This window comes from Chlorocebus sabaeus, chromosome 10 (assembly GCF_047675955.1).
Source record: "Chlorocebus sabaeus isolate Y175 chromosome 10, mChlSab1.0.hap1, whole genome shotgun sequence".
Taxonomy (NCBI): Eukaryota; Metazoa; Chordata; class Mammalia; order Primates; family Cercopithecidae; genus Chlorocebus; species Chlorocebus sabaeus.
The window spans coordinates 15,853,671-15,877,489 of record NC_132913.1 but is presented as its reverse complement, the minus strand read 5'-3'; the positions used below and the strand labels follow the sequence as shown (position 1 = coordinate 15,877,489).

The 23,819-nt window shown below is 36.0% G+C and overlaps 1 protein-coding gene across 2 annotated transcripts in view; it reads left to right on the top strand.

The window, feature by feature from the left end:
* Positions 1-23,819, top strand: part of DPP10 (dipeptidyl peptidase like 10) — a 687,795-nt gene that overhangs the window by 559,937 nt on the left and 104,039 nt on the right. For both annotated transcript variants that reach the window (XM_007964753.3, XM_007964755.3), the window contains exon 8: positions 15,704-15,824. In XM_007964753.3, coding sequence (XP_007962944.3) covers positions 15,704-15,824 — 121 coding nt within the window. The remainder of the gene's footprint in view (positions 1-15,703; positions 15,825-23,819) is intronic.

The window sequence follows — 23,819 nt, the reverse complement described above, 5'->3', positions numbered from 1 at the left end:
TAAAGTGTTATGCAATTTGAAAACTAAAAATAATTGGTTCTTAAGGTTACATATAGTGATCCATATATTAGTTCATTTTTTACTTAAGAAGATATACTTTAAAATGCATTTTTAAGAGTTTTCCTAGAATATTTGGACCTATAAAATGGTCTTTTTTTTTTTTTTTTTTTTTTTTTGAATCATTATCTAATGCATTTAGAACACCAGTTCTCAACCTTTTTGGCACCAGGCACTGGTTTTGTAGAAAACAATTTTTTTTCCATGGACTGGGGCAGGGGAGGGATAGCTTTGGGAGATTTTAAGAGCATTACATTTATTGTGCACTTTATTACTATGATTATAACATGTAATATGTAATGAAATAATTATACAACTCATCATAATGTAGAATCAGTAGGATCCCTGAGCTTGTTCCTACATCTGGATAGTCCCATCTGGGGGTAATGGGAGACAGTGACAGATCATCAGGAATTAGATTTCATAAAAAGCATGCCACCTAGAGAGCTACATGCATGGTTCACAATAGGGTTGGCACTCCTATGAGAATCTTGGCACTCCTATGAGACTCCAGTGCCACGACTGATCTGACAGGAGGCGGAGCTCAAGCAGGAATGTGAGCGATGGGAGCGGCTATAAGCACAGATGAAGCCTCCTGCTGTGCAGCCCAGTTCCTAACAGGCCACAGAATGGTCCATGGCCTGGGGGTTGGTGACCCCTAATTTAGAAAATACAATATAGTGTCCTAGTTCTCATTCACAATGAAATTAGAAATAGCTTTGAAGAATCCTGAATTAAAAATATATATATATAAAGAAACTGTCTAATTTTATTTAACACAACGTTTTATAGTTGTTTTACCCTACACTAGGGATCAGCATTTTTTTTCCGTAAAGAACCATATAGTAAATATATTTCGCTTTGTAAGAAAAGAGACAAAACCAAAGTTATATAGGCGATTATACAATAAGATAGAAATCAAACTGCTGCAAAATTTTATTGTAGTTATTCAAAATAAAATAATAAGTACAATGTTACATAATACAAGTCTACAAATGAAAAAAATGAAATATGTTTTTTGCGGGTTGCATGTTAAGTATTCTCTATCATCAGGTCCATTGCAAATGTTGGTCTGCAAAAACCATTTTTAGTTTGCATGCTATACAAAAAGAGGAACAGACTAGATTTTGCCTATGTACCCTAGTGTGTGGAACACCGCTCTAGACCATGAAAACACATTTTTTTTATATGATGCCTATTAGAATTGGTGTTTAAGAAAACCACTCTTCTACAATGAGGAGTCAAAAAGTAATGAATCTGATTGGAATGAACCTCATATGAGAATTTTTTTTTTTTTTTAATAAAGAAGTAGAAACGTTTTGATGTTAAAAAAAAAAAAAGCAATAGGTAGCAATGAGAGTCTTGAGGTGTGAGTTGACAAGCAGCAGTCATGAGAGAGGGCAGTTGGGAAACTGAGTCATCAAGGAAGACCTAGACATCAGTAATGGCAAAGAAGGAGAAGGAACACTTGGGAGAGATTGAATTGAGGGTAGAGGTAAGTTGGCTGTTTATGGAGTGACAGTTGTAGAACATAGAGGTAAAGGTTTTGGAATAGTGAATGGATAAAAAGCCAGGGATTATTGAACATTATTATGGGAATGATAAATTGATGGAGGATCAATTTTTAGTGCCAACAGGGCTTACAATCTGGGGATGACTGATGTGGACAGGAATATGTGGCATGAAAGATTTAAGTGATATAGTCTGTGTGAGGAAGGGGGTCACTAAACCTAGTGTCTGGGGGACTTAGTTGCTGTGATAATGGGATTCATTGAAGCTGCTTGTTCTAGAATAAATGCTATTGCAAAGCATCATATTTCTTGAAGTATGTGATGAAGGATTCTGGACAGGAGACTTGCACTGCAGCCTGAGAGACTGAGCAAATAACTTATTATCTGGGTATACTTCCTCAATTCTCATTTTTCTCCTTTTTATCTTCTTCTTCCTTTTCCCCCCTCTTTGAGTTACTTTTGCATTATCAGAAATTTCAAAAGTCTCTTCAGAGAGACTTTTACGAAAGTTAGTTCATGTCAAACCATCATCTCTTTTAATCTCTTCTTATCCCATCGTCCATTTATAAAGCCAGAATGTTTATGCACTGGTGACATCTGCCCCGGAAGCCCACTGCTCATTTTCTCCCCAATCTCGTTAAATCTTTTCAAGACTTATGATTCCAAGTCATCACTGAAGACTGAATTTGGACTTTCCTGTAAAGTCTAGCTGTCTCAACATCTGCTTTTCTGCTTCTATTCATTTCAGGTTAGTCTATTCTAACATTAAAGTATCACACAGAACCACACCCACCTTCCAGCAAAGGCTGATGTGAAAAACAGTCCATTGTAACTGAGCACGTGTTGTTTGTTTACTGTATTAATACCTGTAGGAGATTCATATGGGAAAGGTGTTTGGAGGTTCATTTGAGATATCCTTTTACCTTAATTGTTATATTACAGTATTGTTGAGATTATTGCTATCCTATTCACTTACTGTTTTTCCACTAGAGCAGAATGCAAAGAAAATAATTTCCAGATTAATTAAAAATAAAACGAAAGATCTTAGGATCATGATTTTTAAATGTCTTGACTCTTTATCCATCATTATATCTCCAAAATTGGACCAGTATTTTTCTAGCCAGTTTTTAGGTGGAGCTCTTCAGAATAATCAAAGAAAACAGTGAACAATTTTAAAGAAAGTGTCTCCTTCTTATCTCTGTGCATTTTCCCTGCATCTCTCTTGTTCTCTAATACTTCTTTTACATTTGTATCTTGACCCCACTCTTTCTCTAGCATACATGTCTTTGCCTTAACATTTGCCTTTCTTTCCTTTGGGTTCTTTCTACACACAGTAGTTTCAACATGTGTCATCTTGATCTGCCTTTCCTCACACTAGTTTCTCTACTTGGAATAGCCCTTTCTCTGCTTAGAAAAATCTACTGGATGGGCACGGTGGTTCAAGCCTATAATCCCAACACTTTGGGAGGCCGAGGCATGTGGATCACGAGGTCAGGAGTTCAAGACCAGCCTGGTCAAGATGGTGAAACCCCGTTTCTACTAAAAATATACAAAAATTAGCCAGTCATGGCAACGGGCACCTGTAGTCCCAGCTACTTGGGCGGCTGAGGCATGAGAATCTCTTGGCCTGAGAGGGAAAGGTAGGAGTGAGCCGAGATCGTGCCATCGCATTCTAGCCTGGGAGACAGAGCAAGACTTTGTCTCAAAAAAAAAATAAAAATAAAAAATAAAATTTATAAAAAGCCAGGCTCAGTGGCTCATGCTTGTCATCCCAGCACTTTGGGAAGTCGAGGCAGGTGGATCACCTGAGGTCAGGAGTTCGAGACCAGTCTGACCAACATGGAGAAACCCCATCTCTACTAAAAACACAAAATTACCCAGGCATGGTGGCGCATGCCTGTAATCCCAGCTGCTTAGGAGGCTGAGGCAATAGAATCACTTGAACCCAGGAGGCGGAGGTTGCAGTAAGCCAAGATTGCACCAATGCACTCCAGCCTGGGCAACAAGAGCAGAACTCCATCTCAATAAATAAATAAATAAATAAATAAATAAATAAATAAATAAAAAGAAAATAAAAAGAAAAATCTACTGGAACTTGTTGGCCCAGCTAAAATACCATGGTTCATCTGAAGCCTTTTTTTGACCCTCCTGTCTCTCAACCAGATTCAGATTGTTTCATGACCTTCCCTCAGATTCCAATAACACTTTATGCTTCACTATATTATAAACATACCATACCATATTTGGTAAATTTGTTAGCTCTTCCTTGTCTTTCTCATGTTAAACTATGAATTGTTCAGCAACAGGGGCTGTGACTTGGTTGCTGTTGTTTCACAGGCACATTAGGACTGCAGTGAAACTGTATAGGAATGAGTGAACTGTATAATCCTCATGTCTCCGTGCATACCCGCACAATTGTATACATGCACACTTCTCTTTTTTCTTTTATCTTTACATTTTCTTTATTAATTCATTGTAAAAGTATTTCTTCCAAATAGCAAATATATATTTACACGTTTCTTTAAATGATATGAAACTTACAATATCATTTGGCATTAACATTTGACAAAAATGTTCTTTTTCCAGGAAGTCTACCTAGCTGTTCTGACCAAGGTAGCTTTTTTGTTTTGTGTATCAATGTCTTCTCCAATGAACAAGAAAATAATACAAATACAGACATTGATTCATATTTAGGCAATGGCAAGTGAATGCGGTTCGCTAAGCCAGAAGCTGCCTTATAGATGGATTAAGAGATCCATTCTAAACCATATACTTTGCTGGTAATTTCAGCCTCAAGAGTTTGGTTTTTCTTCTTTGTGGAACGTGTAGTAATACAATATTGTTGGTGTCATTGAATTGGACAATATCAATGAAAACACTAGCAGACAGTTTCTCTTTTGTTATATTGGAAAATGCAGTTAGAACTGAAGGGAGGAACAACAGGGAATAATTTATTGCAAACAACCCAACATGAATTACTGATAATTAGAAATTACTCTGTTGAATACTTTTTGACATACTTTTCACCCCCAAATTAAAAGTGATTAGGGTATATTGTGATGTAGTCATGTATACATCGTAGGTAGTATGTAGTTGGATCCCATTGTAACAGACAGATTAACTGAAGTACAAGCGATAGCCAATTCTATAGAATCTTATAAGGAGAAAAAGACTCAGGGAAGTATTCTAACTGCTTTTTATTCTGGATCCTATGTTATGCTTGAATTTAAGTGATTCTCATCCTCAGTCATCATTGGTTCAATTAAATTTAAGTTCATAAGAATACTAAAAGGAATACGTTAATTCTGGACATGGGCATTTTGGAACCAAGTTCGCTTTTCTATGATTGTTTTATTGGTATACATTGTGTTTGAAGAATATAGTAAAAAATGTTTGGATGTTTCTGTATTGAAAAAAAAAAAACAATATTTATTCATTTGTGGCCAAAGATGCCTTGAAATTTCATGAAGTAGTATAAAAAGTCAAGAGCTGTGGGAAAAATGTGCATGGGAGATAACCAAGTCTGGTTCCACCTTCTGCATTTTTCAATTTGTTTTCTTATCAGCATGCCCATAAACTGGAAAAGCATTAGGCACAAACCTATTGATAAGCATATGAGAATTTCTTCTAGTGTCCCTCATTCTTTATGGAATTTTTTACAAGAATTTTGGAATCCCCATTTGAAATACAAAGAGTTACAATACAAATGTAAAAACAAATTATTTTAATGTCAGAGGCTGAAATGCATATGCAAGATCCCTGTTGTTAATCTTTGGATGAATGAGAGGGAGGGACACCCACCTAGGAAAAAGAGTAGTTAATTCAGCTCACTACCAACAGAAATGACAGTGAAGGACTTTCTTAACATTGAGGCTTTGGAAGTTAAACTGTTGCATGCCACCTTCTAATTAGGATGCCTGGGAGTAAGCAACAGAAATAGACTCAGGCTTACTTCAAGAGAAAATGAACTCATTAAAAATATATCTATAAGCTCTCGGAATCAAAGAGAAAGTTGGAATTTCAGAACTGGAAGATGAACAGGAGTTAGGAGGGCCCACACATTTTTGAACATAGGAATGTGTTCAGGAAAATCTGATTAGGATGCTGCAACTGGAAGCCACATTAATGGGCATGAACCACACCACCCTTGCTGGATACTGAGGGTCTGCTGTTGCTTTTGTGAATAACTTTTCAATTACAGTTTTATTTTCTCAAAATTCAGGGTCCAGGGTAGGGGCACGACCTAAGGATATTTTATCTGGATTTTGTCTTATGATTAAAGATTGAGTTACACTTCCCATGCATACTCACATAATACAAGGATCCTCCAAAATAGAAAGGGAAGTCAGACGTAGAGTAGCCAAATAAGAGGAAAAAAATGTATAGTAGGTAGCTAGTATAGAGAAAATGGGTGTGTGGTCATTAATTTACCATCTTTTAAAGCATATACGTATTTTCAGGGTAACTGGATAAAAATGTTTGATTCTTTCTAAATTATAATTATGTATTTTATATTTTGTGGCAAATTACTTACCACTAGCTTCCAGCAATTAAAAAAAAAAAATCAAACATCTATGTATGGGTACACTGACCAATGTCCATGACCTGATTTTAGTTTATTTAAACCTGTGGACAACCATGAGAAGTATTAATATCGCATTTTTACAAATGAGAAAACAGACTCAGAGAGATGAAGTAACATGATTGCCCAAATATTACAAAGAGCAATTGACATTGTCAGGATGAGATCTCATGTCTCCTGATAGACATTTCATTTTTCTACAGAACCATGAAAAAAGTTATCTTTCAGATAATATAGTTGTCATTTAGTTCGCTACTGACTATTTCTACATTTCTTAGATCTCTTTTTTTCTGTACTTTTTTCTTTACTAAAAATCTTGCTTTTATTTTTATTTTCCATTTTGAGTTCTACTGCAATCACTCATATTAGGCAGTAACATTTTCTGCTAAATTAATGCCCTCATCCATTGGTTTTATTTTTCCTTATTTTCCATATCTATATTAATTTGTGTATATTTGTAATGAAAAGTCACATTAGAATATAAGATCTTCTATTTTTTTAATCTTTATAACCTTAAGGCTCAGCACAGGGTCTAGCACATAGGAGGTGCCTGATACATATTTGCTACATGATAATGGGCTTGAAGAAGGAAAATAAAGCATGACAATGGGGTGGTAAAGGAAAAGTGAAAAAGCAGAAAGTTGGGTAGAGAAGAAAATGGATATGCAATGACTAGATAAAACCATCTTCTAGCACTTTGACCCACATGAATCAACATATAAGGGATTTTTAAATAACAGTTATAATATTGATGACCGTTTGTCTCCTGTGGATTCCAGTTTATTTCTTGGGGCCTGTAAATATTTTTCTTAATGTTTGCAATTACCAAAATGATTTATTCATCACAAGGTCTCCTCTTCTGCTAAATAAGTTTTATGAACTGACATAGCCAAGAAAAAGTCTGTTATTATATTCCTTATATTCCATTTATTGGAGTTGGTCTTTTTGCTAACTTTTGTCTGGTATCCATTTTTCTCCTAAAAAGCATGGATTAAAAGATATGGCTTTAGGACTGATAAGTGACTTACATAATTATGAATTTAAGACAAAGGGACATATTTCATTTCTTTGAAAATGCATAAAGTGCTGCAAAGGTTTTAAGAAATAAGAACTCTTTGGAAGGGCTTCCTGATATGAATAATTGCAAATGTCAAGGGATAATAGTTTCCTGATAGTGATTCTATTTCTAGAATGTCAGGTACTGATGCAAAGGTGACATGAGTGATTTGAATGAGTTGTTCTGTCTCAGAGATGGTTCTGTAGAGATATGAAAGCAGCACTTTATAACCAACAGAGAGATTTATTTAAGGCCAAAATGTCAGAGGTAATCAAACTGTTTAACTTGTAGTCCTAGCTTTGCTTTGCATTATATAAATGGACACACACAATTTATTGTATACTGACAAATTACGGAAACAGAATTTTATAAAAAGTAAAGTTGAATGCTGCATTGTGGCTTTCAGTAAATTTTGATAAGTCTTTATGGTAATAGTCTTAATGAAATATAAATGCTAATATATATTCTATATAACATTTTTCCTTTTGTTTTAAGTTTATATTAGCATGCATGCAACAAAATGTACAGGACTGATCCTTGTGAATGCTTCCATGTGCATGGTGCCCAGAGCAGGAACAGAACATTGTTCACACAATTGAAAAACCTCTATTCTGACATCGACCAGTTACTATCTACCCGCAAGGGTAATCATTATTGACTATCACAAATAGCATTACTAAGAACATTTTCGCATGTGTCTTTTGATACAGAAAGCACAGATACAGAAATCTATCTATCTACCTATATCTGTTTCTGTTAGGTGTATACCTTACAGTGGAGTTGCTGAGTCAGTCCTATGCTCTGCTTTGGTAAGAACTGTTAAAAGGATTTACAATTTGATCGTACCGATTTATTCTTCCACCAGCAGTTCATGAGAGTTCCAATTGCTTCACATCCTTGACAACACTTATGAGTGGCTCTCTTTTTCATTTTAGCCATTCTAATTATAATACCAAAATATTTTGTGTGTGTTTGCTTATATTCATTCATGCTACCAAAAGAATCTAAATGATATAAATCAAAATAAGCACTTTTCATTTATCAGTTTATACATCAAGATTTTAAAGAGTAATTCCTCCAAATGGTTTCCAGAATAAAATGTAGCATACTGCTTAGAGGAGGAAATATTTTTTTCAATATTCAATGATCCATTTAAAATTATGTCTTAAATATTTCAAAAATTTATATTTATTAAACAGATTTAAAGATTTTGCAACATCCTATGTATGTGATGGAATTCAAGGTGTCTTATTCTTATAATACCTTTCTCTGATAAAAGATAACTATAAATGTACTTATATGTTTTAATAAAGTCTATATGATAATACTTTTTTATTTATTGAAATAAAATATAGCATGTGGGAGGTTTCTATGTGAAATAGAAACCTAATAGTGATTCTATTTCACTGAAGAATTTCCATGTGTCTCATTTATTTCCAAGACAATATTACACCAAATTTAAAGACAAATATTTAGTTTATTCTAAAATGTGTTCTTAAAGACATTTATAAACTGCATGACTAAAAAAAATAATGAAATCCAATTTTTACCTCGTAAAACAAAAGGCCTAAGGTTCCAGATAAATTTTGAAGCACATGTTTTGTCAGGGGCTATGGTAAGGCTGGAATATGGGTGGTGGGCCAGGAGCCAAAAGGAGCTGAGGATATGGTTGCTGGAATGTTCAAGTTCTATTAGGCATGGAAAAAGGTGAGAACTTCATATGTTTTGAAGGATATGAAACCAGTGCTAAAAAGAACTGCAGTGGTTGACTCTGGAGGATGAACCTTAGAAGGATTTAAGTGGGAGATACTAAAACATTGACATTGGAATTCACAAACATTTTACGCATATACATGTAAGACATAGGTTAGGAATCATGACTCCATTTTGCCAATTATAATTCCTATTAGGCAGAATATCTGAATCATTCTTCTGCCAGCAGTCCCCCATATCCATCACCTATTCCGTAACTATCACCAATTATGTTCCCCAGTACTTTCCTAAAGCTGATTAAACACTCATGGCTCATAACAAATTTAAATTTGTCAATAACTGAAAAAAGTAGGTTCTAACTATGTGATCTAGCATTCAAGCTGCCCTATGATTTTGTGCAAACTGAACCTTTAGCGCAACTACATCATCATATGTATATCATCACTAAAATTAACGTTGGTACTTTATTCATAAACATGTATAATTTACATACATAAACTTGTAGAAGTCATGTACAGCAATAAGTGCAGTGACTAATCATCAGGGAAATGCAAATCAAAACCACAATGAGATATCACTTCACACCTGTCAAGACAGCTATTATAAAAAGAAAAAGTGTTGGTAAAAATATGGAGAAATTGGAACTCCCGTACACTGTTCAGTATACAAAATAATCCAGGTACTACATGAAAACAGCGTGAAAGTTCCTCAACAAATTAAAAATAAAACTACCTTATGATCTAGCAGTGCTATTTCTGGGTATTTATTCAAAATAATTGAAATTGGAATCTCAAAGAGTTATCAGCACTCCTATGGTCATTGCAGCACTATTCACAATAGCCAGGAAGTAGAAATAGTCTCAATGTCCATCAACAGATAAATGGGTAATGTGCTATATATATATGCAATGGAATACTATGCAGCCTTTAAGAAGGAAATTGTGCAATATGCAACAACATAGATGGACCTTGAAGACATTTTGCTAAGTGAAATAAGCCAGGCACAGAAAGACAAATACTGCATGATTCCCCTTTTATGAGGAATCAAAAATAGTCAAATACATTGAATTTAAGAGTGAAATGGTGGTTGCAAGGGCCTGAGGGAGAAGAAAAAATGGGAAGTTACTAATCAACATGCACAGAATTTCAGTCAAGTGAGATTAGTAAACTCTAGAGATCAACTGGACAACATTATACCTGCAGTCAACGATAATGCATTGTACGCTTACAAATTTAAGAGGGTAGATTTCATGTTGTGTTCTTACCACACAGACGATTTTTTAAAGTTTTTACACTAGCTTCTTAGTCTTTTCTGTTTGACTGTCTGCTTTCCACTTCTGTGCCCCACTGTACATCCATCCATATTAAAAGGCAAACACAGGTCCTTCTATAGTCTCCCCATGCTTTCATGTATTTGTAAAATACAGTCATGTATCACATAATGATGGGGATAGGTTCAGAGAAATGTGTTGTTAGGCAATTTTGTCCTTGTGTGAACATCATAGGGTATACCTATACACACGTATTTTGTATAGCCTACTATGAATAGACTATATGGTACAGCTTATTGGTCCTAAGCTATGAAACCTGCAAAGCACGTTACTGTACTGAATATTGTGAGCAACTGCAACACAATGGTATGTATGTTTGTGTCACACATACAGACACGTAGAAAAGATCTAGCAAAAATAGAGTATTATAGTTTCATGGACCACCCTCACGTGCATGGTCTGTTACTGACCAAAACATTGTAATGCAGTGCATGACTATACTGTCCAAGCAACTATATTCATACATTTTTGTACAGTTTCAGTAAGGGTTTCCAAACAGGAAAACAGTTATTACTCTAGTGATTCACATAGAAGAGATTTAATACAGATAATTGTCACAATGTTGTAAAGGCTGGTGGGGCCAAAGTGGTGGTATGCAGAACCGATAAACACATGTTGCTATTATCAAGGCAGGACCCAGGAGCTTACACTGCCATCTCCATTGCCACTGAGGTGCTATTGCTGAAGCTGGTGTGCCAGAGCCACTTCCAGATGCTTCCAGTCTGTGACTGGTAGCTCTCTCCTTTTCTGCAGAAAGTAGCTAGAAGCCAACTAGCAAAGAAGCTAAGAAGACTATTTTGCAAGAAAGTCTTAGAAATGTACATTTCAGGCTTCTAACCACCCCCAGTAATAAAAAACATAGAGGGTCAGGAGTGCGGCTGAGTACCAACAGACAACATCCAATGTGTATGTGTCAGTAAGATTACTGATAGTATAAATTTAAGTTAGTATTGTCATTGTCTGGTGTATGAAAATGGGCTCACACTGAATTCTTTGTTGTTTTTGTTTTCCTTTGGTTTTCTTTCTTGCTTTTGTTACTTGACGATATCTCAATGAAAATTTTCCAAGTCAACTTTTTTTTTTTTTTCCAAGCACAAATTTATTCTCTTCAAATCATGAATGTTCTTATATGGTGTGGATGAATAGTAATCTGTCCAGGCATTCAATTCAATTATGATGAGTTTTCACTGTGACTCTTTTGGCTGAAATGAACATCACTGCTCATTTTTCTCTACAGGTTGGTGTATTTTGTTGTTGTTGTTTTGTTTTGTTTTTCTACACAGCAAGGTCCCAGGTTTAGGATTGCTGGTGAGATGGAATATGTTAAGTTTGCAATTGCCATATTATATTCCCACATGGCCATAACACATTATAATTTTACAACTAAATTAGAAAAGGGCAGTTTTCACTGCATCCCTGCCACCAATAGGCATTATCTGGGATACTTTCTTAATTACAATTTTATTTCCCAGAAAGCAAGCCATGGTAGAATGAATGCAAATGCTATCTCAACTCCACTGTAACTGTACAGATCTTTGCAAACCATTATCATGTGTGGAGATTTTTCCGTGATTCACCATTTTCTCATTTAAAGTTGTCATGAAAGGTACTCAAATCATTGAATGCAGAATAGCTTTTCGGTAATATTTCAGCCAAAACAGGTCTAATGTTTAATTATGTTTCTTTTATTTTGTGTTTTTATTTTCTTTTAAGATGGCTAAAATTTTGTTTGCATCAGCCATTGTGACAGGTTGAATCACTCACAGTAAGCTAATTTACACCGTGATTGAGCTCAACCTCAAGATCTTAATAAGCTTTAATATCAAATGTTCATTTCTTGCTACATGCTCATCACAAGTTGCTTGTGGGTGTGGAGAGAATCTGCTTAATGGCTGTTCATCCAGAAATCCAGCATCTGGTACATTTGGTAGTAGTTGTGGCAGAAGAGAAGGTGGCAAAGTAAAAGTTGGCTCTTAAAGACTTCTGCCCAGCAGTGATGTATATTGGGTCTAATCATTTGTTAATGAGCAACATTGACTAACACATGGATTCGAATATCCCTTGAAACGTTTATTACATATTTCCTAACTTGGCATAATGCAGTACGTAGTATTTCAATTGTTCTTCTATTTTCTTTTCTTTTCTTTTTTTTTTTTTCTTTTGTGTGTGTGTGTGTGTGTGTGTGGTGACTTTACCCATTTTGAGTTATTTTATGGGTAGAGTAAGACCATTGACTTTGAAAGACTGGGAAGTTGGCTGACTCTGCAAATTGAAGAGTTAAGTCATCAAATAGCTTTCCCTTTTTATTTGCTATGCTGCTTAGGTGGTGTTTGTTCTTGCACTGCTATAAACACCTGAGACTAGGTAATTTATAAAGAAAAGAGGTTTAAGTGGTTCAAGGTTCTGCAGGTTGTGCAAGCATGGCATACACATCTGCTCGGCGTCTGGGGAGGCCTCATGGGTGTTTACTCATATCAGAAGGTGAAGCAGGAGCAGGCATATCACATGGCTAGAGAAGAAGTAAGACAGAGTTGGGTGGTGGAACGCCAAACACTTTCAAACAGCCAGATCTCACACAAACCCATTCAATATTGTGAGGACAGCACCCAGCTGTGAGGGATGCATGCTCATGACCTAAACACCTCCCACCAGGCCTCATCTCCAACACTAGGGATTACATCTCAAAATGAGATTTGGCAGGGACATAGATCTAAACCATATCAGCTGACTCACTGAAGAAAATAATAGTATAAAATGTTGTGGCAGTTTAATCAATAACATTAGGATAAATAGCATTAGTGTGTGTCATATTTTCAGTGTGATTTAAATCTAAATTCAGCCCTTGATGATTGTCATTTGGATCCAGTCTAATTTCATCAGAATGCTCAGACAATACCTGGGAATACTTGCAGCTCTCAAATTGTTAAGGTAGTAGTTAGAGTTTTCAATTATTGTTTGAAACAACTACAACTAAAGGATAAACCTTGATAATTGAAAAGGGATTAGGATATTAAAAATGCACATTTTCATGAAGACAGCTACTTATTTTTCATCCACTGAAGAAAACATCTTGTGGACATTCTCTCGTATTACAGCTTTCCGTGGCATGGCATTAAAATTCTGATTCCATATTGCTTGTTTTTCTACATTGAAGCAGATGTCAGTTTCATATGGATTCTGAATATCATCCAATCTGTCAAATATAAATGTAATTACTGGTCAATAGTTTTGGATAATTTTTACATCTGTTGAAGTCGTGGAGGTTTTATTAATTATTTTGACTTACATTGTATTTCCTTCAGAAAGCTGAGAATTTTGAACCATATTACTTTGGGTGAGGTCACCTCCCCTCCTAATAAGAGCAACAGGTGCTGAGCAGACCATGTGTGCATCTTCTGTGTTGTTATGACTCACCAGTCCTACTAGAAAGTTCAGACACAGGAAAGGCATTTCCTTCAAGTAAGGAAAACGTTGTGCACCTGTGTTGTATACTGTTTGTGAAAAGCAAGAGGATGTAGTATCAGAAAGGTGTAAAGCTTATGCTTCAGTTGGCTAGAACAAAGTTCATATTTTTTCTCAGTTGTCAGGGATCGTGAAAATCATTAAATCCAACTTCTATCCAGTGTTAAGGAACCTGAGAGGTAATTCTCAAACTTTTGCCTAAGTGTGATCCACGTAATTTCAATAATAAGCTTATTTCCTGTTTCACTGTCTCACCTGAGAACTTTCTAACTGAGGTGAAAGCAATAAATCTCATTTGTTAATATCTCTCTCCTCCTCCATGTCCCCTGCCTTCCTACTATTAATACTACCACTATTGCTGCTACTATTCTGCTGCTACTCCTAATACATATTTAACTAATATAATGTGTACTCTACTAGCCAAACATTGGGATGATTTACATATCAGCTAAAGCTGTAGAGTTTTCATTTTGACTTAGGGTTTGTTGCCTCCAAAACTCTTAACATTCTGAACCAGGTTATCTTGTATACAGGCCACCCTGCTTTTAGTAATAGCCCAATGTGTTCTTTATTCTGTATTCATCATCTCATTTATGCTTCACCACAGATCTGTAAGGTATGTGTGAGTATTATTCCCATTTTATAAAGTAGAGGACTGAGATTTAGAAAGGTTAAGAATGCTATCACGGTCATTAGGATTTTAAATTTGGGCTGCCTGGCTATAAAGCCCATGCTTTTAAGCACCCTGCAGTACCCTCCTTTCATTGCTTTTATTTATTTTTGTATTCTTACTCTGACACTGAGATTCTCACCTGTGATATAAAAAAGATCCTGTTGTAGTGGTGGAATTAATAATTAAATACACCCACCTGTAAATGCTTGTTAAATCACCAGAATTAAAATAGAATATCCATGAAATGTTCTAGATATTAAAATTGCTTTTGTCACTGTGCACACCAAGATTTAAAACCTAGGGCCTCGTAATTATTCAGACAATTGTTTTGGAAGTTCTTGTGTTTTCTCTATTCGCTATTGTGTATTGATTCTATAGCATGCTAAGATATACGGGCCCTATGCCATCTTTCACCTTCTTAGTAGAATATTTGGTCTAAACAGCAATTTGGCTTGCCCTGGACAATGTTCTACTTCCCCTAACCACAGAAACATGGTTCTGTGGAAGGTTATAATACCACATGGGTCAGCAGTTTCAAATATTGGGCATTAAAGACATTGCAAAGTGAATTATAAAAAATTTTATCCTAAATTATCTATATCATAGGCACATCCTGACTTATTTAGTTTGTTCCTGTTGTTGGGGCTATTGGTGACATTATTTTGGCAGACTCTGTGATATGTTCAAATTAAAACTCTTTCTGGAACTCTCAGTTACAAGGTTATTATTGCTGTGCTATTTACCAAAGAGTTGCCAAGACTAGTGCAATGGAAGCTGTGTTCTACTTATCAGTTCAAAGGAATTTTATTATCGTTTCTACCATTAGTGAATCTGTGAGCTGAGCTGGATAGAATCAGAGAGATTATCTAGAGATTATTTTATTGATCACCAAATGCATTTTTGTAAAAGTAAAGACCCCAAATTGAAGCTCTTCAAACAGTCAGCTGGCATTACTAAAATGGCTTATAGTTACAGTTATCAGTCTCTTGAGTATGCAAAATGTTATCTCAAAGCCAAACCAATTTTGTGGTATGCAGAGAAATTATTAAGTAGTTGAAATATTGTTGCTAAAAATATGGATTTAAAAACATCAATACCAAGTGCCATAGAATTTCCAAATGACAACTTGATATTGATACAATAAAACAGAAAACGGCATTAATAACTGAAAGCAATAAAAACATATGCCTTAAATAAAAACAACTTGAAGCGGTAAATAATACAGCATGGCTATTCAGTGATCATTCTGTAATACTAAAGTTTCAAACGGCATCCTAACGTGTTGGGTTTTTTGTGTTTCACATGTTTCCTGATCCAGATTTATATTTTTGAAAATAATATCTACTATCAACCTGATATAAAGAGCAGTTCATTGCGACTGACATCTTCTGGAAAAGAAGAAATAATTTTTAATGGGATTGCTGACTGGTTATATGAAGGTGAGTTGATCAGATTTAGTTTCAAAAGAAACAAATGACATCTTTTTATACAAAATCTACCAAAAAAAAATCTGTTCATTCCGGAGCAATACTTATAGAACAATTTCTTCTCATTTCCTCTCAAAATTGCCCTCACGCTTTCATATCTTTGCATGAGCTTATATTTTGTGTGGTTGTGATTTACATCTACTTATATGATTCCACATTTGGTATATACATGTACATATAGGTTAGATAGATATTATTTGTGAGGACAACTAATGAAAGTAAATGGTTACCTCACATCACTTTGGAATTAGTTGCTGAATTTTTTTCTGACTCTCTGGAAAAGAAGAAACAGAAACCTTTATTTCTAAAAAAAAAAAAAAAAAAAAAAAAAAAAAAAAAAAAAAAAAAAAAAAAGAAAGGCCACCTGATTTTAGTTATTTCTATTAGGGACATTCTGTCACACTTTATAAGCTATTACAGAAGGAGCAAAATAAAACCCACATAAAAGATTATTTTCAATATCTATTGAATCAAGTTTTAGTAATAGCTGAGAATATAAAAATAAATCAGGTGATGAAAAGTTATCCAGTTTTTATCACATACCAATTATCAGCTGAGTTCTAGATACAGATTGCCTGGGGAAGACACAAAGTTTGAGTTTATTACCTATGTTTCAGACGCTTCGGCTGATTTTGGCAAAATATGTCAAGATTGAAAGTAAGTCTACTTTATTATAAATTATAAAGCTATGACTCATTCAAAAAGTGAATTTTATTTCATGGGCAGTATTTGCAAACATAATCTCTGTACTTCAGAATTGGTATTTTTAATTCTATAAGAAAAGTGAATAATTTAGACCAATTATTCATTCATTCATTCTGTCGCTCAAATAATATCATTGAAAGCCTACTGTATTCCAGATAGGTGTCTAGGTGCTGAGATAAAAGGTGGAGCAAAAAGTACTGCTCTGATAGACTATATATTTATGTGAAATATTTTGTTAGGTGGAGCTAATTTATTAAGGAAGAGATGTAGTGACCCTTGAGATTTATATGTATATGTGTACATGTATATTTATACCTATAATAGATTTCTGTGTACATGCCAGCATAAAATAAGATTTTTAGAGGCTACAATTTATTGTGAAGAGCAGTGAGAGCTTCACGAAAATATCAACAATAAGTATGCTGTGAAAGTGTATATTAGAAAAACGAAATACACAGGTAAGGAGGGTTTATTGGTTGAGAGTGACAGAATCTAAATTTGGCTTTTCTATTTCAAAGAGATACATTACTGGAGGGGACTGGGATGGCCCCCAGAATTTAATAAACAGGTGGAGAACACATTTAAAATCTGGTTAGTTCTGGCAATCTAGGCAGCAGGAGTTAATTGAAGTGCGAAGACTACGACGTGTCCTTTTTCTTCAAAATATTATTGTTACTGTGTGACACCCTGACAGATGAAGAAAAGGTGTTAATGCAGTGTGGTAAGTAGTTGAATCTTAGTCAACACATAATTCTATGGCAGAACAAAGGAATGATACCATTCTAGGGATTTGCAAGCATTTTTCTAAAGGAGAAACCCTGGCCAACCACAGTAGCTCAAGCCTGTACACTCAGCGCTTTGGGAGGCCAAGGTGGGAGAATTATTCAAAGCCAGGAGTTCCATACCAGCCTAGGCAACAAAGCAAGTTTCTCATTTCTACTAAATAATTTAAAAACTTAGCCAGATGTGGTGGCATGCACCTGTGTTCCCAGCTGAAGAGAGAGGATTGCTAATAAGAGAGGATTGCTTGAGCTCGGGAGTTGAAAGCTGCAGTGAGCTATGATCCAGGCCCCTGCACTCCAGCTTAGGCAACAGAGTGAGATCCTTACCTCTTAAAACAAGAGAGAGAGACAGAGAGAGAAAGAGAGAGAAGAGAGAGAGAGCATCTGAGTCAAGCCTGAACAATTAACAAGTGTTACGCATGAGAAGAAATAAGGAAGGAAAAATCTAAGCAGATGTAACAATTTGCAGAAACTCACAAGTGTGTCCCTAGGGAAAATTCTCCGTGATATAATTGGGCCATAAAATTTGAGATAAAGGAAGATAGCAAGAACCAAGGGATAGTGACCTCTATCCATGATTTGGAATTTCAATTATTTTTCTACCATTTATTAGGAAAACTAATAGGACTTTTCAAGTAAGGGAGTGACAAGGTTGGATCTTCCATATGAATAGATTGTTTTTGCCACAGTGGGAACCTGGGGTCTAATGGTGGAAAGAGACAGTGAGCGTCTGTAAGGCTTCTTCTATGTTCTATCAAGAGATAATGAGCAATGGAACTAGGGTTAAAGCAGTGAAAAGGAGGAAAGATTCTAAAACTGATGAGACAATGAAATATATAGGTCTTAGTGGCTAAGCAGATGGGGTGAATGATAAGAAGTCAAGGATGATTCTGTGTCTTCTGGTTCGGGTCACTAGTAAGTAGTGGTGGCAGACATAGTGAGCAAACATTAATGAGGAGCATTGGGTTTCAGGGAAGAGAAGACTAGTTTAGCATCAATGTGGGCACTGAACCACGTACTGACATGCAACCTTGACAAAAGGTGGTCTGTAATATCGATGAACTTTTCAGTCAACTGAGGGTATACTCAATGTAGATCATGCTTATTGTGCTGCTCCAACCCGAATTACGATGACTTGGGTCTCTGTCCTATTGAAAAGGCTTCATACAGGTTTATGGGCATTACATTTTTAAGGAAATTTTAAGGAGAGAAATTAGAGACCATTTTCTGACAAATATGGTAATTTTCCTAACTAAAGAATAAAAATCTATGTATTTGGTCTGAGAGTAAACTGTTTGTAGGGGTTGTGGAGAGCAGAACAAACGGGTAATACAAACTTTCGTGATGATGCTGTAGACCTGACACGTTCCAAAGGGGAAAGGAAAAATTATAGTTTTTGCCATACTTTGGGCTCCTATGATGCAGATAACTAGGAAATGCTGTACGTGTATGTGATTTAATCATCACAATGTTTGTGTATTTAATCATTTACTGAAAAACCAAGACGTACCCAGTGCTGTGGCTCGTGCCAGCAATCCTAGCACTTTGAGGGGCTGAGGCGGGTGGATCAAATGAGGCAGGAGTTCAAGACCAGCCTGGGCAATATGGCAAAATCCTGTCTCCACTAAAAATACAAAAAAAAAAGGCCGGGCATGGTGGCTCATGCCTGTAACCTCAGCACTTTGGGAGTCCAAGGCGGGCAGATCATGAGGTTAGGAGATTGAGACCATCTTGGCCAACATAGTGAAACCCTGTCTCTACTAAAAATACAAAAATCAGCTGGGCGTGGTGGCGGGCGCCTGTAATCCCAGCTACTTGGGAGGCTGAGGCAGGAAAATCACTTGAACCAGGGAGTCGGAGGTTACAGAGCCGAGATCGTGTCACTGCACTCCAGCCTGGCGACAGAGTGAGACTCTGTCTCAAAAAAAACAAAAACAAAAACAAAAACAAAATTAACTGCCTGGAGTGGTGGGGTGGCGCATGCCTGTGGCTCCCCCTACTCTGGAAGCTAAGGTGGGAGGATTACCTAAGCCAGGAAGTTGAGGCTGCAGTGAGTCAAGATCATGCCACTGCACTCCAGCCTGGGTAGCAGAAGTGAGACCATGTCTCCAAAGAAAAAATTTAAAAAAGAAACCAAGACTCAGAGAGGATCAGTGATTTAGACATGGCCTCAGAGCTAATGAGTGGGAGAGCCACCATTTGAATGTGTCTTTTGTTTCTAAAGCCAGGGCTTAGTCACTAGTCTACTCTATTTGTTATAGGAGGATGTCCTTCCCTGTTCCCCAAGACACAGCACACATTTTGGGACCTAAATTGTCAGATTTCAGTATCTGTTTCCTCAGCCAAAGACTCATCCGACTGTCCATGGACTTACCCCAATCCTCACTGCATTTCCAGGAGAAGGAACCCTACCCATGACATCAATGTTAAGGTTTGGCAGAGGGATGTAAGCTATTCAGATATTATTGATTTTCCCTCACTATTTTGACTGCTATCTCCAGCCTCTGCTTCAAGAGTTCTACGTGCACCTTACCCTCCCACTATCACTTTGCTTGTGGAACGTGCCAGGAGCTCCCAGGCTCCAGACCGTTTTTTCCCCTTTAATGCACTCACTGAAACACAGTGATATTGTCTGGGGAATGCATGTAATTTGAACATTATATGTGTGATACTCTGTTGTGGAGATTTCCTTCTTATTACTTTGCAGGAGTCAATTACAATCTACGTTAGCATGTGTGGGAGACACAGAAAGTAACATGTAACATTTCAACTTTTTTAAAATTGAAATTTACCTTTTGTGAATGTCATTTGAAAAAGATGAGAGAGTCACATAAAAGACAACAAATTGTTTTTACAGTAAGCTTTAAGGGCATGTCTTCATCTTTTAAGACCAGGCCAATCTGTAAGAGTAGCTGCTGCTCCCAACTAGTCACTAAATAGTGTCCTTAAAAGTGTCAGTTTTGAGAATCTTTGTCTCTATTTCTAGTATTGTTTAGTTCCTAAAGAAAGTAAAGCAATATAAGATATAATGCATTTTAAACAGTGAAGTCAGAAAAATAAGAAAATGCTCAAAACAGGAAGGGTTGTGGAGAGCAGAACAAACAGGTAATACAAACTTTTGTAATGATGCTGTGGGTCTGACACATTCCAAAGAGGAAAGGAAAAATTATGGTTTTTGCCATACTTTGGGCTCCTATGTTGCAGATAACTAGGAAATGCTGCACGTGTATGTGATTTAATCATCACAATGTTTGTGTATCTAATCATTTACTCAGAAACCAAGACGTACCCAGTGCTGTGGCTCATGCCAGCAATCCTAGCACTTTGAGAGGCCAAAGTGGGTGCATCACTTGAGCCCAGGAGTTCAAGACCAGCCTGGGCAATGTGGCAAAATCCTGTCTCTACTAAAAATACTAAAAATATTATTTAAAATATAATTCGCACAAAACACATATAATGTTATTCACATAAATTGCTGTATTTAACATAGCAATGTAATTAAATAAGATATCAGGTCAAAGTTTTACTTTAAAAAATTTTTAAATGTTACTAAAAAGAAAGTTTACAGTTACCAACTTCGCTTTGAAAATTTCCATAAAGCATTTCATCTATTAAATAGGAAAAAAATAACTCTTACTTTCAATTATTTAAGCATATAGAATCATAGAATTAATATGCTTAAGTGATTTACAAATATATTTTAGAACCTTGAATATTTAAGGGATTATTCCTTAAAATTAATCCAACAACTGTGGAGCAAATATATCTGCCAGGCATTGTCTAAGAGCAATACAATGAGAAATAAGGGTTTCCATGTCTCGGGTATTTCCAACTTAGTGCAGTGATAAACAACTATTGTATTGGGAACCATTTGGAGCATAGTAAATATACATATAAATATTATTTATTTCACATACTAAATAGGATTATAAGTAGAACTAAGTCTGATTGGATGGAGGAATGTCAGGTGCTTCATAGAAGACACGGTCCTTGTGTTGGTCTTCAAGAATGACAAGAATTAAAAGGTGAGGAAAAATTCACAAGATAAGTAACATTCTTACCAGAAGATTCTGATTGTTACACTTTTGTGTTGAAATAAAACAGGGCAAAATGCCTATTTTCACATTCATGTTTGTTTCACATTAATATCTTTTGGCGACATGAAGTTGCATTCATTTCATCATTGATTCAACAGATATTTATTGAGCACTTACTCAGTGCCATCTATGGGGCTGCAGCATGGGAATCACAGGAAGGTAGGGTTATCAGAAGTGCTGAGTCTCCAAAGGCCAAACAAGGAAAGGATTCCCAAGTTTTTGTTGGATTTGCTCATAGATCATTGATGGCCTTGACAGGAGTAAAATCATTTAATTGGTGGGGCCAAATCCAAGACTGCAGTGGATGGAGGTGTAAATGGGGAGTGAGAAGGTTATGAATACAGACTATTCTTTCAAGGAATTTGACAGTGAAATGCAGAAAATTAAAAAAAAAAATCAAACACAGGCCTGCAGAGCTGCAAGTAGCATCCTCAGGAAATCCTACTGGTCTAAACTGATAAACTAAAAATGGAAAAAAATCAACTTGCTTTTTACAATAGCACATTAATCTAAACACAATGGTTGTATCTCAGTATTGTGGAAGTGCTTCGTGTTGTGGCTATGTTTTTAAGTGTCTGTGATATAAAACCACATGTGCTGAAAACTCCATCTGCTCTGCAGTGAGATTTTCTAAATCAGAGCAATAAAAACGATGAAGAGCCAAACCTACACTAAATTGGAATGAAACACCATTTGTAAAAATAAATTCTTTGTAATTAATATGATATAATTAACATAGGAAGTTTCAATCCATGAGCAAATGTGCCCATTAGTTGCAATTAAAGAAGCTTGTGCCTTATCCAGGATGACTGTTGAGCAAATGCATATTAAAGATTCTTTTGTTTACCTCCTTCCCATTCCAGGTAGCTTTATATTTCCACCTGAAGAAAGTCGCAAGACTCTCTATATGATTGTTTTGCTACATTAGCATTTTTATGGGGAAGAACATTAATCATATATCACTCTAAAATAAATGAGAGTATGTGATGCCTCTTTTCTCTTGAAAAGCATACTCAAATTTGGGTCAGGCTTACTCTTGGGAAGTACTGGACACACATACTTCAGCACCTATGACAGAACCTGTTTCTTAGAAATCTAGAGTATTGACTTTAGCCAACAGGGTATCTTTGTACCTTCAAATCTCATAGAACTTAGAGTTTACAGTGGGGCCGGGCATGGTGGCTGACGCCTGTAATCACAGCACTTTGGGAGGCCGAGGTGGGCGGATCAACTGAAGTCAGGAGTTCGAGATCAGCCTTGCCAACGTGGTAAAACCCCGTCTCTAATAAAAATACAAAAATTAGCTGGGAGTGGTGGTGAGCACCTGTAGTCCCAGCTACTTGAGAGGCTGAGGCAGGAAAATCACTTGAACCCTGGAGGCAGAGTTGCAGTGAGCCAATATCATGCCACTGCACTCTAACGTGGGTAACACAATGAGACTCTATCTTTAAAAAAAAAAAAAAAAAGAACTTGGAGTTTACACTCAATTTTCTCAATTTGGCCCTTAGCATGCATGTATATACACACAAACATATATGTATATTTTTTCCTCAATGTGTCATGTGTATAACTCATGTCTCCTTAACAAAATTGTAAGTTAGTTGTATAAATCAGTGTCAATATCACAACTGAAGAAAGGTGGCACATTTAAAAGGGAGTAATTCAAGGAGGTTTCAGCTATGAAGGGGCCCCTTATCATGAACAAGGTAAATGCCACAAAGCATGGCTTGTAATGGTTTAGCCATTAGCAGCCGAAGGGGGAAGGGGACACAGCACTCACCTGAAACTAGGAGAGAATGTTGTAAATGTTTTGCAGAAATAGAAGCAGTGGCTTTGGGTTGGGCAAAGCCAAACTCACATAATTTAGATGCATGGGAGATAAGAAAATAAATTCCATGCACTCACTTCCTCCCTTCATTTGATTTGCTGGGGTTTCATAGTAGTCATACCCAAGAAAAAGTCAAAGAACATAAGAATATTCTTGTTATTCAAATTAAAAGTTTGTGTCCCAGGAAAAGAAGCACATAACATCTTATCTGCTATTGCATCATTGCAGGATGGTATTAGTCCTGTTATATATCTAGAATTTGTAAATAGAGCCACTACTAGTATTTTTCATAGAAGGTTGTGGAGAAACGCCCCCATTAATAATAATTTTTTAAAAAGCTTATTATGTAATCTTAATTGGTAATTACAGTTGCCTTTTTCAAATGTTTATTTCTTTTACTTTCTGTCAGCATGCTAGAGAGGTTATTTAATCAGGCCAAAACTTCATTCCTGCCAAGTCTTACTCCTTTCCATCCTTTTCTTTTTCTCTTTCTTTCTTTTTTTTTTTTTATTTTTTATTTTTGACAGAGTCTTGC